At 42.0% G+C, this 18,482-nt stretch overlaps 1 protein-coding gene across 5 annotated transcripts in view; it reads right to left on the bottom strand.

The window, feature by feature from the left end:
- Positions 1–18,078, bottom strand: part of LOC309563639 (L-threonine ammonia-lyase-like) — a 69,402-nt gene extending 51,324 nt beyond the window's left edge. For 2 of the 5 annotated variants that reach the window (XR_014225723.1, XM_082268211.1), the window contains exons 1-3: positions 17,725–18,017; positions 11,477–11,503; positions 2,036–2,372 (exon numbers count right to left, since the gene is read on the bottom strand). Coding sequence is in view for 4 of the 5 variants with exons in the window: in XM_082268211.1 (XP_082124337.1) it covers positions 2,036–2,372; positions 11,477–11,503; positions 17,725–17,843 (483 nt within the window). In the remaining variant the exon portion in view is untranslated. Of the gene's footprint in view, positions 1–2,035; positions 2,373–11,476; positions 11,504–17,724 lie in introns of all 5 variants that reach the window. The other 3 variants (XM_082268212.1, XM_082268214.1, XM_082268213.1) reach the window with 3 other exon arrangements.
- Between the last annotated feature and the right edge of the window lie 404 nt (positions 18,079–18,482).

Genomic DNA, 18,482 nt, shown 5'->3' with positions numbered 1-18,482 from the left:
AGGACAGCAGACTCAAACAGCCAATGTTTTAAGAACTATCTTTAGCATAAAAAAGAACAAGGAATCCTGGTAATGATGGTTTGGCCCCACAGAGCCCTGATCTCAATATCAAGTCTGTCTGGGATTACATGAAGAGACAGAAGGATTTAAGGCAGCCTACATCCACAGAAGATCTGTGGTTAGTTCTCCAACATGTTTGGAACAACCTACCTGCCGAGTTCTATTAAAAACTGCGTGCAAGTGTACCTAGAAGAGCTGAGTCACTGAGTCACACTAAATATTGATCTGATTACTTTCCAACTTTCCATTCCACTTTTGATTTACTTTCCATTTTCTTCATTGATACAAATAAACTATCAACACTTTTGTTTCTGAAAGCATAATATATATGCAATTTTTCAGTGTAGCCTTTATATATTTTGTAGAAACCGTTGACCACATGTAATAGGCTTTAAACAATAATTTTTAATCTACTCCTTCTTTTACTCTGAAGGATCTTGACTTTTTTAAGCTTATTTTGAAGTCCCCCCCCCCCCCCACACACACACACACACACTTACTTACTTTCTTGAATTCTGTGATACATATTCACTATTCCCCGTGATAAGGCACTGCTGTGTCACACATTTCGCAGAGTCAGTACAGCAATCACAGCTTGCCAGCTGCAAGTACTATGGGGTATGTAGTCCTTGGAGAATAAAAGTAAACAGCAGAGGAGAAGCTACAAAGCAGAGGCATAACTAGAACCTTCAGGGCCCCGGTGCAAGAAACCAGAAAGGGTTCCTCTGACCCCCCTCCCCCCATTCCATCCAAGCCCCGGGGTTCCAATTTTGGGAGGGCGTCCATGGACATCCTCCCAGAACCCTACCTCCCCCCCACAGCTGATCACCGATCATGGTAAATGGCCAATCACAATGGCCCTTTACCATGTGATCAGCTGACCACATGTAAACAGACTTGCTGGTTATCGGCAGTCTTTTCCTCCCACGCTGTGTCTGTGCCGTTAACTGGCGAGAATCGTTAACTGGCGAGACTGATAGTACATTGTTTACACTTCTAATCAGAGCACTGATCATCAGTGCCCTGATAACCAGTATCACCTATCAGTGGTCATCAATGCCGCCTATCAGTGCTGCCTATAAGTGCTCATCAATGCCTCCTACCCGTGCCTATGAGTGCAGCCCATCAGTGCCACCTATCAATGCCGCCTATAAGTGCCGTCTGTACCACCTATCAATGCTCATCTATGCCACCTATCAGTGCCCATCAGTACAGCTTAACAGTGCTTCCTCAGCAGGACTCTTAGCTGAGAGCGTCTCTCTCATACAGCCCAGAGCCCTGCACTGACACAGATGGAAGAGGAGAGAGACGATCTGCTTCTTTCCTCCCGCCTCTCTCCTCCTGTGTGTGGGCCATGGAACTGTGAAACCCAGCAGTTAAATATCAAATTCAGCTACTCAGCTACTTAGCTTCACAATTCCCACAGTTCACACAGGAGGGGAGGAGCCGGAAAAAGGGAGAAGATTGGCTCTCTCCCATCTGTGCAAGGGAGGAGGAAGAGGGGACTGTCAGTGCAGGCTCTGAGCTGTATGAGAGAGATGCTCTCAGCTCAGAGTCCTGCGGTCAGCAACCCTGCTGGGATCCCCTGACAGTGGCGGAACACCAGGGTCGGGTCGCAAGTGCGACCTTCGTGACCCCGGTAGTTCCACCACTGCTGCAAAGCATGCAGGGAATGCAGGAAGTTGTGGAAAGAGAGAGAAGTCACAGCATGGAAGGAGACCTTTCAAGTAAGCTTATATTGGATTGTCAATAATGACTATTATTTGACTATTTTATTTTGTATTAATATCACAAGGCAGAAATGAAAATGTATGCTGTAGATCTCCATTATGCAGTGTGACTTAGTCATTGTGTCACTTATACCTTAATAGAAATACATAAATATGCAGCCACCAATGTTAATGGCTATAACACAGTTCATTAGCTTACAATTTGTGTCAACCATATGGTATCCTGCTACTAGCGGATGTCCTACCATGCAAGGGGTTTTCAGAACGCCACTTTGGATTTTAAAGGCTGCTGCACTGATGTCCTCAAATCTCAGGAATTCGTTCTTTGGTCGCACACTGGACTTCCTCACTTTTGGAAGCACTGGCTCAGTATCTCCTTTTAGTGCTTCCTCTGCATTTCCAGTTACTTTCTTCTCCCATGTGGTCAGGTCTCCATTGAGGTATTCTTCTTCCACAAAGTCCTTCAGTCTCTCAGGATGGATGGGTGGTCCGTTTTGGTCACATGGAGCAGGACCATTTTTAAGATGCTGACCCTTATCTTTCTGTGAGATACTGTGTCTTTTGCCTGTGCCCTCATCATTTCTGGGGAAAAAAGGAAAAAACATATTTATATACAGCATATTAAATATTTTCCAGAACCCTTATGGTTAGAACCCCTAACTGAAATGTGAAGCTGCAAAATAACCACAGCTCTTACTAACTTGTTTAGCTTTAGGTAGAACATAGTATTAGCTCCTCCTCTAATTGTGGCATCACCTGGAAAGCCTTCTAAAATGGTAAATATTTAGCAAAACAAAATGATTGATTCTGACGATCCCTGTAGTACTACAAAGACAGAAACGGTCAAGCTGCGCAGTTTAGATCCCCCTTCTCTCCCACTATCTCTTTCTCTCTTTTCTCCTGTAACTAAGGAGAATACCGTTTTAGATCCCCCTTCTCCCCCACTATCTCTTTCTCTCTTTTCTCCTGTAACTAAGGAGAATACCGTTTAGATCCCCTTCTCCCCCACTATCTTTCTCTCTTTTCTCCTGTAACTAAGGAGAATACAGTTTAGATCCCCCTTCTCCCCCACTATCTCTTTCTCTCTTTTCTCCTGTAACTAAGGAGAATACAGTTTAGATCCCCCTTCTCCCCCACTATCTCTTTCTCTCTTTTCTCCTGTAACTAAGGAGAATACAGTTTAGATCCCCCTTCTCCCCCACTATCTCTTTCTCTCTTTTCTCCTGTAACTAAGGAGAATACAGTTTAGATCCCCCTTCTCCCCCACTATCTCTTTCTCTCTTTTCTCCTGTAACTAAGGAGAATACAGTTTAGATCCCCCTTCTCCCCCACTATCTCTTTCTCTCTTTTCTCCTGTAACTAAGGAGAATACAGATAAGTGTGAAGCCAGGAATGTTAATTGCCATAGATAAGAAGTAACCAGGAACATCTGTATGGCTTGCCAAACTAGTTAGGAAAATATGTATCTGTGACGTAACTGCTGTTATATATGTGATGTACACGTTTATTTGGGCACTTGGCAAACTGACTTGAGTCGTTGCTAGCGAATAAAAAGGTTTGTTTTCCTGAAGTTTTTGTCTGGACTCCATTTCTGGTTTCCATAAACTGTTTGTTTGGTGCTACATTTCATATACTCCTGATGCTCTATGGTCCCATTTCACTTTTAGGTCAAGTCAACTGTAAAAGGAGAGGTCTTTCTGAAGGGGTGCTATAAACATATACTGTAAGTAAAATATGTGTATTATATATTCCCATTATGCTCCCAGTTTTTCAATATTTATCTGTAACTACACAGAACATGGTTTAACTTCATGCTGCCATCATTACATAATCAGAAGTTTTGCGCCTTCTGAAATCACATTGCATTGCTTTGTGGTATTAAAACCCATCTCCAGGCAAAGATTTCTGACTGCCAGTAATATGAAATTTAAAAAAAAGTTTGTACAAAGCTGTTTTTATACTTAGAAATCTGCCTTCAGCGTCCCTCACAGGCACGGTTTCCAGAAGTAATGATGGAGCAATGAATCCAGCACTGCATACTGTGACCTTTCTGACTGGTCACCTCTTCATGGCGTCAGCATTGATGTGGACACTGAAAATAGGACCCTTAATCTTCTGCCTGGTGTTCAGCTTTAATCTGCACACCACTCAACTAAAATAATAGGTTTATTTAATAACATGCCAGGTGTTGGTTTCACATACTTACACTATATTACCAAAATTATTGGGACGCCTGCCTTTACACGCAAATTAACTTTAATGGCATCCTAGTCTTAGCCCATAGAGTTCAATATTGAGTTGGCCCACCCTTTGCAGTTATAACAGCTTCAACTCTTCTGGGAAGGCTGTTCAAAAGGTTGGGGAGTGTGTCTATGGAAATTTTGACCATTCTTCCAAAAGCGTATTTGCGGGGTCAGGCAATGATGTTGGGCTGGAAGGCCTAGCTCAGTCTATGCTTGAATTCATCCCAAAAGTGTTCTATCGGGTTGAGGTCAGGACTCACTCATACATGTCTTTATGGACCTTGTTTGTGCACTGGTCCAAATCATCTAGTGGAGGGGTTATGGGGTTGTTTCTGAGGGGTTGGGCTTGGCCCTTAGTTCCAGTGAAGGCAACTCTTCAGGCGTCAGCATACCAAGACATTTTGGACAATTTCATGCTCCCAACTTTGTGGGAACACTTTGGGGATGGCCCCTTCCTGTTCCAACACTACTGCGTACCAGTGCACAAAGCAAGGTCCATAAAGACATGGAAGAGCGAGTTTGGGGTGGAGGAACTTGACTGGCCTGGTCCTGACCTCAACCCAATAGAACACCTTTGGGATGACTTAGAACTGGGACTGCGAGACAGGCCTTTTCGTCCAACATTAGTGCCTGACCTCACAAATGTGCTTCTGGAAGAATGGTCAAACATTCCCAAAGATACATTCCTAAACCTTGTAGACTGCCTTCCCAAAAGAGTTAAAGCTGTTATAGCTGCAAGTGGTGGGCCAACTCAATATTGAACCCTACGGACTAAGACTGGGGCGCCATTAAAGTTCATGTGTGTGTAAAGGAAGGAGTCCCAAAACTTTTGGTAATATAGTGTAGTGTATTTTAAGTCTTAATGGAAGAATATATTATTTATAATTTGTAGACTGTACTATACTCACAGGAAGCCCATGAAATCATTGAAGAACCTCCTCAGAAGCCACAGATCACTACCCCACCCTATGTGATCCTAGACAGACAAATGATAAAGGCAGTTTTCATGTCTGGAAAGGATCTCTAATGCCTTCCTTGCTCTCTGTCCTGCTGTGCAAATATACAGATGGCAAGCAGATACTTCAGAGGTGTATATAGAAACAAATCAGTGTTCACATTGGCCTTGGTCTGTGATGACAGCACTCAGAAAATAGAGAAGAAAAAGTAGGGGTAAAAGTGGTTTGATCTTGGGAGAGCTAATACATTTTAAAAGTGCATTTATTCTTTTGTTAGTAGGGTGTTAGTATGGCACACCAATGTAAAGAAAGAAATGTAAAAGAAATCTTGTTAGCTCACACATATATACTGGAGGAGATTTACAGGCAAGACACAGATTTTTGTAATGAATAATTCATACGAACATATCTTTTGTTCGTGCTTGGATGAACAGTTAGGAATAAAGGCCAATAATCCACATCACAATTCTGGGATGGTACCCATTAAAGTGGAATTTCACTCTCTCAATCAACATTGATTATTTTTTTTACGTATGCTGCTAGCATTAGTAAAGAGATAGGAAAGTATAATAAATTCACTTGTTTTAATCTTTGTTTTACATTTCTTTGGCTACTTCCTGCTTTCCATGCCTAGGCAAATTATGTCATACATCCCAAAAGTCTTTAGGATGGGAGGAGGGGTTTTCTCAGCTATGCACACCCTCTTGCCTACATTCCTCGGCTTAGGGCAGATGGATCATCTGCCCTTACAACGGCCACAGCCAGAAATGCTAGGGGGATGTTTTTCAAAATGATGTCTCAGCAAAATAAAGCATGGAGACATGGATGGATGGGTGAGTTTGCTTTGAATTTTAAAAATGAAAAAATAGCGTTTTTAGTTAGCGGTGCTCAGATGCAGTGTAATTCCACTTTAAGTAGGGGGAAGTTGGTCATCTACACGGCTGCATGGCATTTCTAAAAAAAAAAAAAAAAAAAAAAGTGCCACTTTTCGGGAAGGTGCACAAAAACACCTCTGGCTTAGGGTAAACAATAGTAAATGAGCAAGATTTTATTTTCTTGCCTGCGTGATTGCTCCTAAAAACAGTCAAAATCAGTTGACGTTTTTGAGAGCCTACAACCATAAGATCGCCTAATCCAAATTAAATTAGTCCCATTGGGAAACTGTCATCCTGTGTCTATGAGAAGTTAAATTCCATCAGGGTCTACTTTTATTGAATGGGTTTCTGTGTGTGCTGAGGTGCATGTTAATGTGGTCCAACACATAGGAGCCTGTGCGAACTAAGCACAATAAAAAAAAAATGGGACACAGGAACTACTGGAGCTCTTATTCAATATGTAGAACTAGCAGGTGGGCATAAGCTACTATTATGTAAATTTACTGATGATTTATGTCTTTATTAAATTTCCCTTAAATCCACTCCGTAGATAAATGCACTGTCCATTTGTTCATGCGGCTGTTATCATGTTTAGAAGATAATTAGATTACATTCAAATGAAAACTGATAAAATAACCAAATACTGTGGCAGCACTTGGTGAAGGAACACACCTGGAAAAAGGCAAAAGACTGAAATCCAATATCTATATAACGCAGCATGGGTTGGTAACCCCTTTGCATGAATTTCATGCCTGTAACCCATTAAATTTCATTTTTCCAGTAACCCATGAAATGAATTTTTCCTGTAACCCATTAAATTAATGTCTGTGTCATTTCAGCTGAGCTTACATACAGTTGACTTAGGACTTATCATTTCACACACCATTGTACAGTATACTTATGAAAAAAAAAAACAAAGACCTTTAGGGAATTAATGAAAAGTTCTCTCTCAACTGGTGCTGTTACCCATCCAACTAATCAGCTTCTATCTTTCATTTTTTTCCAAACAGCTTAGAAAATAAAAACATAAAAGTTGGTTGGCTGCACTTCAGTTACAACAACATTTGTTGCACTTTTTTTTTTTTTTAACACCCCCCCCCCCTTTTTTTTTCTTTTTTTTTTTTTTTTTTTATAAATCGTTGCCAAAAATATATGTGATACAATTACGCAACTGAATTCCTAATTAAACATACTCCTCAATGTAATCCTGTGCAACCATCTGTTTCTGATCTGATTCAGCCAAGAGAATCTGATTGTCACCTTTACAAGATAAAACTTGCAATGTTGTCCTGTAATATATCTTTAGCTGGCCATAGATGGAGCGATTTTTCTTTTCCCTCCCCTCTACCAGGAGAACACAGTGATTTATTGCTAGCAGCTATACTGTAACAGCCACTAGCAATAATCACATGTATAACCGACAGGCTGGTTGTACCCAAGTTGATGGATCAATCTACTTGGGTACATTCAGTCTGCCCATACATGGTTTGAATATCGGCTAGTTCCCGCTGAACCGACCAAGATTCAAACCCTCTATGGTCGACTTAAAGATAACCAAATAATGCAAGTTCCACTCTTCTGGTAGTCTGGCATAGTGCACTCTGTTGTTTTCTCTGCCAGGTAAATATTTGATGATGCCTAGTGGAGATAATTGAACTAGAACAAAAGTAATCCCACAAACCACTTATGATTTAATTTAAATGCTCCCCATTTTTTTTGCTGACCTCCTGCTGTCACCTACAGGGGCCTTCAGGGATCTTGCTTTTAGACACGCTAAGGGGTATAGGTTGAAAATCTCCAAGTCCCCCTTTTGCTATAAGTGGGTGGGAAAGAAGCTTTCTTAGACCCTATATTTTCTACTGTCTGCTTTAGGTAGATTCTGCAGCAAAGGAAAGAAAGTTGTGCTTTGGACCACATTGCCAGTTTGGAGCAAATCTGCTTTGCAAGTTAATGAAATTACCAGTTCTAACTAAAGGTGACACTGAAAGTATATTTAAAGGTGACACTGAAAGTATATTTAAAGACAAACTTTTTTAAGTTCTCCCTTTTCTTAATTTTTGGATAGAGTGATGAGGGATTAGAACACCTATTGGGTTTTTATTGCTGTGCATCCCCCCTGTTGAAATTCACTGTCTCATTTTGTCTTGTTTAACATTATCATTGAAAGTGAATGCAAGGAAAATCCCACATTTGGAGCTGTCCCCGAAACCTTAATAGAGGGGACATCTTTCAATGGGGACATTAGCTCTGGTGATCCAAATGGATTTCTTCTCACTTCCTGTTTTGGCTATGGGACAGGAAGTGAAAGAAAATCTCCCTAATGGGAAACAGATGGCAAAAATAAACCTTACAGGGGTTATAGCCCTCTTCTACTCTATATCCAAAATGGGGAAAAAAAGTTTTGCCTATAGTTTTACTTGAAGCATGCACTAACACCTAGACCTCCCACAGTATTTTTTTTTATTTTTATTTTTTAAGCTGTGAATAGCAAAGTAAGGAGTTTGAACCACTGTCAGGTTTTTATTGCTGTTCATGTGCTTAATTGTGAGGGGAATCATTTTAATTTGTTACCAGTACTGGAACAAAAGGGAAATCTTCCCATGGGGATGTTTGTTTCAGTGCCATCTGTCCAAGAGGGAAATTTACTCTCCCTCACTGTTGGGTCTGTGGGTCAGGAAGTAAAAATAAATCTCCCCAATGGGGCACAGATGGCTATACCATTTTCGAATAACTAGATTAACGCATCTAAAAAAAAACAAATTAAAGTAAACCCCTGGATTTATAAAACCTGACCCGAGTCTAATCCTTCCCTATCCTATTAAAAAGTAAAAAAAAAAAAAAGAAGCCTTGAATTTCTGTTTTGACTCTGAAAACACGACCAAATTTTGCACCATCTGTTCACAAATCGGCCTAAATTTATATACTTAGAATTATGTACTTGCACAATCACTGAGCGATGGAATTTTTTGCATCATTTAAGCAGATGCAGTCAGAATTGGGCTAGGTTTACCCTTGGGCAATAAGGGAAAGGTGGAGTAGGGTTTTGTATTTTAACTGTAATGTTTAATAAATTGGACACAGCTGTGTTTGCTCATTGCTGCATATAGGTACTTCATCAAACTGATCACATGGAATAGTTCACAAATTTACTCCTATTCTTGCAGTTAGTAATTTCCTCTGTAATTGAGTTCTGTCAGCCAATTCAACACCTTCACCATACAACACGCGTGTTCATAGCCAGTCTAGCTCGGCTTAAAAAAAAAAAAACAGTGTGGGTATCCCCCCCATTTTAAGGGTAACCCCACGCCAACATTTAAAAAACAATTGTGTGGGGGCCCCCCTAAAATCCATGCTAGAATCCTATCCAAACATGCAGCCCAGGCAGGCAAGGAAAGGGGGACCCCAGATCCCAGCCTCCCCCCCCCCCTCCCTGCCCCAAAGCACCCCCACATGTTGAGGGCATGTGGCCTGGTATGGTTCATGAGGAAGGGGCACCCCTCGCCCCCCCCCCTTCCTGGCCTGCATGCTCAGATAAGGGTCTGGTAGGGATCTTGGGGAGGGGCCCCACATCGTTGGTTTATTTATTTTTTTTATTTTGAGGTAGGGTTCCCTTTAGAATCTTATACCAGACCTGAAGGGCCTGCTATGGAATTGGGGGGGGCCCATGCGTTTTTTTTTTTTTTTCTGAATTTTTTTTTTGCTGGTATTCTTTTTTTGTCCTTTCATCCAATTTCTAAAGTGCTGCATTTGTACATTTCACTTTCTGTGGAGGTTCCCCTTTCTGTGGAGGTTCCCCAATGCTCTGTCCTTGGGCCCCTTCTCTTCTCTATCTACACTTCTTTCTTTGGCCACTTGATGACCTCCCACCGTTTCCAATTTCATCTCTATGCTGATGACACCCAAATCCCAAATCTATCTCTGTACTCCTCATCTCACTCCTTCAGTCTCCTCTCGCATTACTAACGGACATATCCGCATGGATGTCGAACCACTTCTTTAAACTAAATCTCTCTAAAATCAAGCTTATAATATCCCCCCCCCCCCACACACACACATACGCGTGCCCCCCCCCCCCCATGACTTTTCCATCAAAACCAATAATGCAACCATCAATCCCTCCCCTTACACCAGGGTAGTAGGTGAAATCCTGGACTTCAGCCCCAAATACAACCGTTGTTCAACTTCTCTAAAATACGCCTCTTTTTAATTAATGAAACCACCAAGCTACTCATTCACTCCCTTGTTATTGCTCGCCTTGACTATTGCAACTCTCTGATCATAGGCCTACCTCTTCATAGGCTATCCCCTCTTTAGTCCATCATGAATGCTGTTTCCAGACTCCTCTACCTTACCAACTACTCAGTGTCTTCCACCCCTCTCTGCCAATCCCTCCACTGGCTCCCGATCGTCTAGCGAATATAATTCAAAATTCGAACTACAACATACAAAGCCATCCACACCCAAATCGTCCTCTCTGCTCCTCTCAAGACCTCCTGCTCGCTATCTTCCTTGTCTCCTACTCCCATGCTTCTCTCGAGGATTTCTCCAGAACCTCTCCCATCCTCTGGAACGCTCTACCTCAATCTGTCCAGCTATCGCCTACTCTAGCTGCCTTAAGGCGATCCCTGAAAATGCCTCTCTTCAGGAAAGCCTTTCACACCTCAGACTAATCTTTTACCACTTCCTTCAACTCATTCCCCACAGTTGCAACTTTTTGTACTACCTGACACACTCTATAAACTCGTAAGCTCTTTGAAGCAGGGCCTTTTTAACCCGCTTGTATTTTATTGTATTGCAACTGTATTGTCTCCCTTTTTTTAATGTAAAGCGCTGCGTATACTGTTGGCGCTATATAAATCCTGTATAATAATAATAAAGTTGTCCTTTTTTAAAAAAAAAAAAAAAAAAAAAAAAGCAAACCCTGACTATTTAGCCCTCGTTCACAGTGAACACGGATTTGAAATCACCTGAACTCGCACGATTTTAAAGCCGCATTTCAGTCGGACTTTGGGGGCGACATGAAAGACATCTGTGCAGGTGTCTATTGAAGTCACCCCCTAAGTTGCCAAAAGTAGTGCAAGAACTGCTTTTGGAAATCAGTGCGGTGCCGCAAAGTTGGCACCATGCAGATTGGGACTGGCAATAGGCTACGATTTGATCTGTCAAATCGCACCGATGTAAACGGGGGCTAAGGCAGCAATCTCATGTGTAATTACTTTGGAATAACAAAAGGGCCCAGGGCCTCATGATTACACCATCAATCTAAATAATAATGTTCATTTCCTTCTTTCAGCTGTCCCCTGTGAAGCTGCAGACCAACAAGGGGGTGGCTATTACACCATTCACAAACTATGTTAATGCTGAGACACATCAGATTCTAATATAAATGTCATCATTGTTTTCTGATGTAATGCAGTCTTTCCCATATAGAGATCTGTATCTAATAGATGAGTTTTGGCACAAAAATGTTCCTTCACCAAGTACGAGCACACGGTGCTATGAGGGTTTTTCTGTAATGTGGCCACATAACTTCTGGACATGCAGGCCAAGTGATCGTAGCATGAAAACACTGCAAGCAGCCAGGAAGAAAAATAGAACGATATAAAACCTACTTGTCTAGGAACAACTTCTGCACACAGCTGAAACACACACAAAGAGGAGGAAAGGATGGCAACGGTATCCTATAACGTCACAACTTATAATAAAATGAAATAGAAATGCAAGCTGGACCACAGAAACTAGCTTTATCCCTTTAAGGCCAAAGGTTTAGTAGATTGCTAATTTTATAATCCTTTATTTCTGTCAATCTCTAATTTTGCCAGTTTACTTGGACTAAGGAAGTATATGGAAATGTATAATATCTGATGGATCAGACATCCATAAATTGTCAAATAACTCTCTAATTACACCTAAACTGATGGCATAATGTAATGTCTGCAAAAACTGTATAAAAAATGTCTCTTTACTATGTGACCAACTGTGTATAATCGCAGCCGGCCACATGCACTGTCCTCATGCATGCCGGAGAGTGTCACTCTGACACAGTCCATCCCCAATCAGGATAACGAGCCAATGAAATTGGCTCTTTACCACGTGACCGGCTGTGTCCAATCACAGCCGGTCACAGAATGTCAACAAAACCACAGTAACTAGATGTTACCCGGCTCTCCTCCTCACACACCCATCCTGTGTGAGGAGGCAAATGCGGTAACAGCTAGTTACTGATTACAGTGCACACTAAAACACACTGATTGCCCCCCCCCCCCAATAAAGAGGACCTGTCACTAGCCTATCAAAGTACCTGTCACTTGCCCATCAAAGTACCTGTCCCTAGCCCATCCCAGTACCTATCACCAGCCCATTAGAGTACCCAAGTACCTGTCACCTGCCCATCAGGTACTCTGATGACAGGTACTCAGCTACTCTGATGGGATGGGGACAGGTACTTGGGTACTCTGATGACAGGTTCTCTGATGACAGGTACTCGGCTACTCTGATGGGATGGTGACAGGTACTCAGGTACTCTGATGACATGTACTCGGGTACTCTGATGACAGGTACTCAGGGTACAGGAGGATCTGTCATTGGAGTACCCGAGTACCTGTCTCCAGCCCAGAGTGCCTGAGAACCTCTCTGTAGCCCATCAGAGTACCCAAGTACCTATCTGCAGACCATCAGAGTACCCGAGTACCTATCTGCAGACCATCTGAGTACCTGTCTTCAGCCCAGAGTACCTGAGTACCTGTTTTTAGCCCAGAGTGCCCGAGCACCTATCTGCAGCCCATCAGATTACTTGAGTACCTGTCTCTAGCCCATCAGAGTACCCAAGTATCTATCTGAAGCCCATCAGAGTACCCGAGGATCTAGCTTCAGCTCATCAAAATACCTGAGTACCTATCTGGAGCCCATGCCTCATAGATTATGTGTTGGGGTGTTTGCTTTGCAAAATGGGGTCATTTTTGGGGGGCGTTTCCATTGTCCTGATTTTTACACGGCCTTTATAAGTGTGATAGGTTGTAATGAAATTAGATGTGTAATTTATGCTCCTAGAATGCCTGAAGGTGCTACTTGGATGTTGGGCCTCTGTATGTGGCCAGGTTTTGTTAAAGTCTCACACATGTGGTATTGCCATACTCAGCAGGAGTAGCAGAATGTATTTTGGGGTGTTATTTTTGCTATATACATGCTATGTGTTAGAAATATCTTCTAAATTGACAACTTTGTGTAAAAGAAAATACGTTTTCATTTTCTTTCCACATTTTCCAAAAACATGTGGAAAAAAATGACATGTTCAAAAGACTTAATATGCCTCAAAGAATATACGTTGGGGTGTTTGCTTAACAAAATGGGGTCATTTTTTGGGTAATTATATTGTCCTGGTGCTCCAGGGCCTTCAAAATGTGTTAGATCTATAGGAAATGATGTGTCTAATTTATGCTCGTAGAACACCTGACGGTGCTCCTTGCATGTTGGGCCTCTGTATGTGGCCAGACTGTGTAAAAGTCTCACACGTGGTATTGCCATACTCAGGAGGAGCAGCAGAATGTATTTTGGGGTGTAATTGCAAGTATGCATATGCTGTGTGTGAGAAATACCTTGTTGTTATGACAATTTTGTGTAAAAAAAAAAAAAAAAAAAATATATATATATATATATATATATATATATATATATATATATATATATATATATATATATTATAAAACAATTTTTTTTTTCATTTTCCCAAGAATTATGGGGGGAAAAATTTCAACTTCAAAAAACACACCATGCCTCTTAAGGGTCATTTAGGGGTTATTTGTACTGTCCTGTAATTTCATGGCCTCAAGAAATGAGATAGGCCCATCAATACATCAGGTGTGATCAATTTTCAATGATTGTCACCATAGCTTGTAGACTATAACTTTCACACAGACAAAATAATATCCACTAATTTGGGTTATTTTTTACCAAAGATATGTAGCAGTATAACTGTTGGCTCAAATTTATGAAAAAAAATTACTTATTTGCAAAATGTTATAATAGAAACTAAAACAAGATGTTTTTTTTTCAAAATTTTTGCTCTTTTTTCACTTGTATCGCAAAAAATAAAAAATCCAGTGGTAATTAAATACCACCAAAAGAAAGCTCTATTTGTGTGAAAAAAAATGATTGTATGACTGAGTAATTATCATTCAAAGTGTGAGAGCGCTGAAAGCTGAAAATTGGTCTGGGCAGGAAGGGGGTGAAAGTGCCCTGTATGGAAGTGGTTAATAGCTGTGTGTTTATGTGTGTGTGTATGTATATAATATATTGCAAAATGCCAATGATGGCAGTTAGGTATGTATTTCAAAATCCTGAAATATTTTTGTACAGTTAGGTTAAATACAAATATTTTGGTTTCAGTCTTTAAGGGCTCTTTCACACGGGCGGTCCGATCAGATCCGCCTGTCAGTTTTTTAGGCGGATCTGATCGGATCCTCCATGCAGCTCTATGGGGCAGCGGGTGTCAGCGGAGGTCACCTCCGCTGACACCCGCTGCCATCCGCATCCGATCCTGTGCTGAAATCTGGACGGATGGAAACCCTATTTTTCCATCCGTTCAGTAATCGGAGCGGAGTGGATCTGATGAGAGCGGACAAGCGGTCCGCTCTCCTCCGATCCCCCATAGAGGGCAGCGGGTGCTGAGACACTTCCCTCTCCGCTCTGCAAGCGGAGACGGAGCTGTCATCCGCCCGGCTCAGCGGGGATCGCGGATCGATCCCCGCTGAGCAACACGGATCCGCCTGCGGAGGCGGACCGTGTGAAAGAGCCCTTAAAGTGATTGTAAAGTCGCGTTTTTTTTTTTTTTTTTAAAACAACAAACATGTTATACTTACCTGCTCTGTTGCTGTGGATATGCACAGAGCAGCCCAGATCCTCCTCTTCTCAGGTCCTGGCCCCTCCCTCCTATCGAGTGTCCCCACAGCAAGCAGCTTGCTATGGGGGCACCCGAGTCGAGCTGCAGCTCTGTGTGTCCATTCAGACATTGAGCTGCTGTTTGGCCCCACCCCTCTCTCTCCTGATTGGCTCACTGACTTTGATTCACAGCCACAGGAGCCAATGGAGCCGCTGCTGTGTCTCAGCCAATCAGGAGGAAGAGTCCCAGACGGCCGAGAGACTCGTGGACATCGCCGGACAGAGATTGGGTTCAGGTAAGTATTAGGGGGTGCTGGGGAGGCTGCTACACACAGGTTTTTTATCTTAATGCATAGAATGCATTAACCACTTGCCTACAGGGCACTTAAACCCCCCTCCTGCCCAGGCCAATGCTCAGCTTTCAGCCTATTTCAAGCAAATAGAGCTTTCTTTTGGAGGTATTTAATCACTACTGAGGTTTTAATTTTTGGCTGAACAAACAAAAAAAGACCAAAATTTTGGAAAAACAAACAGTTTTTATGGTTTGTTATAAAATTTTGCAAACAGGTAAATTTTCTTCTTCATTGATGTGCGCTGATGAGGAGGCACTGATGGGCCCTGATAGGCTGCGCTGATGGGCAGCGCTGATGGGCCCTGATAGGCAGCACTGAAGGGCACTGGTAGGTGGTGCTGAAGGGCACTAATAGGCAGCACTCATGGGCACTGATGGGCACTAATATGTGGCACTGATGGGCAATGATAGGCACTCACAGGTGACTCTTATGATCGAGCACTGGTAGGTGGCACTGGTAGGTGGCGCTGGTGGACACTGATAGGTGGCAATAGTGGGCACTGGCACTAGTAGGTGGCACTGGTGGGCACAATTTGCCCTCTCCTCTTCGGGACCGATGTCCCTCTGACAGCAGCCGGTGATCGTTGTTTTTTTCTCCTCACACTGATATTGTGAGGATAAAAAAACAGCTGATCGTCGGCTGCTGTTTACTTCACATGATCAGCTGTCATTGGCTGACAGCTGATTACGTGGTAAGGGGGCGGGACTGCCCCTTACTCCGATCTGTGATCAGGCGAGTCTCATAGACTCGCTGATCACAGAACGAGCCAAGCGTGCTCCGCATAGAGCGCGCAGGCCACTCGTGCATGGGAGGACGTCAATGTACGCCCTCCCGGCAATTAAGGTCCGCGCTGTAGACATCTTTTGGCTATAGCACGGGCGGCAAGTAGTTAAAATAAAAAACATGATGACTTTGCAACCCCTTTAAAATGTTCTGTATAGCAGCAGCACTGAGACTGGGAGAGGAGGGGCAGTACTTGTGGCCAATCATGTGTCCCACTGCCAAGGAACATGCTTATAGGAGGAATGATCTCAACAACCTGTCTAAAGGCTGCCCCTTTACTGTCCAGGTGGGAAGAGGGGTCAGGGATGAGGCCTAGATGTGCTTTCTAATTTAAGTCTAGTTGCTGCACCGGCTATGCTGTATGGCAGAATTTTGCAGTTGGCACAGGTTTTCAACAGTACGTTTACAGTAGATACTTGCCAGCAGTTAAAGCTTTCACTACTAGTAGTTACCATTCTGTTGTCAATCTGCTGCAAGGTCAAGGGAAGGCAACAGTAAAACCAATAGGAAATATGTAACTTGTCAAAATGTACTTTATTTTTACCCAAAGGTGCTACAGATGATATCCTTTTAGTTCTGAGCTAGTCTGATCTGTAGATTTTATGCACTGATAAATCACTAGTAAAGGGTTTAAAAAATCAGTAAACATCCACTAGCGGTTGAATGTGTCTAATTAAACCCCAAACTCTCAGCACAATGTATTTTCAATATTTTCAGTTCTATTTGGGGAGTAGAGATGAAGAACTACAGCACTGGGGTCTACAAGAGACTGGCTCCATAAAGGTGCAACTGTGTATTAAGTGTTGCCTAAAACTATAATTGGGCCCATATTACTATGAGATTATTTTTAATTCACAGATCTGCAAATCTATCTCTTTAGCAATTTTTACGTCATTTCTGCAGAAGAAAAGGTACAACCAAAAAGTATGGACCTCACTGTAAATATGAAGTCTGCTTTAGCAATCCAAGAATATGCTTAGAACAGGATCAAGCCACAATCGGAGCTCCATGCCAAATATTTAAAGTCCTAATATTTTAAAACCGTATTAAACCAAACATCAAAAATGTAATATATTACAGCCCACTATTCCTTGGATGTGGATGATGCAATTTAGTTTTCATTTTTTAGGCTTTTTCCTCTCTGTTATCACCTGGTGATCTGACCAGTAATACACCTCCTAAAATACAGTGCCCCTGCTCTGGATGAAGTAGCACAGGGGTACCTCTTAGATAGCAACATTGCCAGCTTGGTGGTGGCAAAGAGTTTTTTTGATGTACTGACCGATTTAGATATACTAACAAATTAAAGCCAAACTCACACTGCAGTTACACAAGCCGTTAAAAGAAGTTTTTTTTTTTTTTTTTTCTTTTTGGGGTAAAGATTTTTCATAATTACATAAAATTATTTTAGGTACCCCTGTCAGTGGCAAATGGTTTGTCTCATTCCTCTAACTTCTACATTTGCAGAAGAGCTTTCTGTGTTGAAAAACAGATTACTGGCTGGATAACCAGATGAAAATAAAGGAAAGAAAGCCAATGCAGCCTTCACATCTAAGAATTGGTAGGCTGCAGTATAATAAATGTTTGGTTTTAATATCGCTTTAACATTTTTATTTGATTTGTGATTTATACACAACAGCTCTTTTACAAGTGGTAAACTGTAAGGTATTGCTTATTTCCAGCTAGTTGATGACCTTGATCAAAGTAAAGCAAAGCAAGTCAGTGACATAATGACATTAAATAACAAATGAAAGCTAAATGGTGTAGCATATAAAAGCATATGGGACAAAAAGTGTATAGCATATAGCTAATAACAAACAAATTATAAGCCACATAAAGGGATTTACCTATATAGCACAGCTATGACAAAGACAGCGATGTGAAGCACACACGCCACTACTGCCCCCAAGGGAGGAAGGAGAGGTTCTGGATACAGAGGGGTGCCCAGAGCTCTGTCATTGCCCATGCCTCCTAAGGGACTACAGTGGGTTATGGATTGCCCAACCTGCTCCAGAAGGGATCAGAGTCTTCTTCTCGCTCGGAGTCCTGGGCAGGATCCCTGCTGCTTAGTATTTTGGAGTACAGGAACTGAGCAGCAAAATTCATAATTTGCCTCTTCTCTGCTCCCCTCTCAAGGAACTACTCCCTGAAGGGGAAGCAATCCACCTTTTACAGGGACACTTTGAGTCCTCGGCCTCCCAAGTTCAGGACAGAGGGCATTCACTTGTACACAGCAAGTGTTGGCTACTGCTATTTATAGAGATTACAGCACACGCCAACCTGTCCCTGCTAATTTTACTCACACCTCGGATTAAACTGTACTTTGAAGATGGAGAATTGGCTAAGTCCCTTAGAGGCTTAGTATCTCTGTGCTACATCATCGCCCTAGTTCAGTATAGTGCTATCTATGTTTAATCCTTTAATTTAAAGAAAATGTAAAGTTGGATAGTACTACAAATGTGTTTATTGATTTTCTAATTTAAGTAATGTTTGTGACTGAGAAAACTGAATGATAAAGGCCCTGTATATAAAAACAACCCAATATCAAGGCAGGATATGGTAGATGTAGATCTTATCATTTATAGAACCAAAACATGGTGGATAA

This window comes from Pelophylax lessonae (assembly GCF_965119305.1).
Source record: "Pelophylax lessonae genome assembly, chromosome: 9".
Classification (NCBI taxonomy): Eukaryota; Metazoa; Chordata; class Amphibia; order Anura; family Ranidae; genus Pelophylax; species Pelophylax lessonae.
The sequence above is the reverse complement of the archived record's forward strand: the minus strand, read 5'-3'. Positions and strand labels throughout refer to the sequence as shown.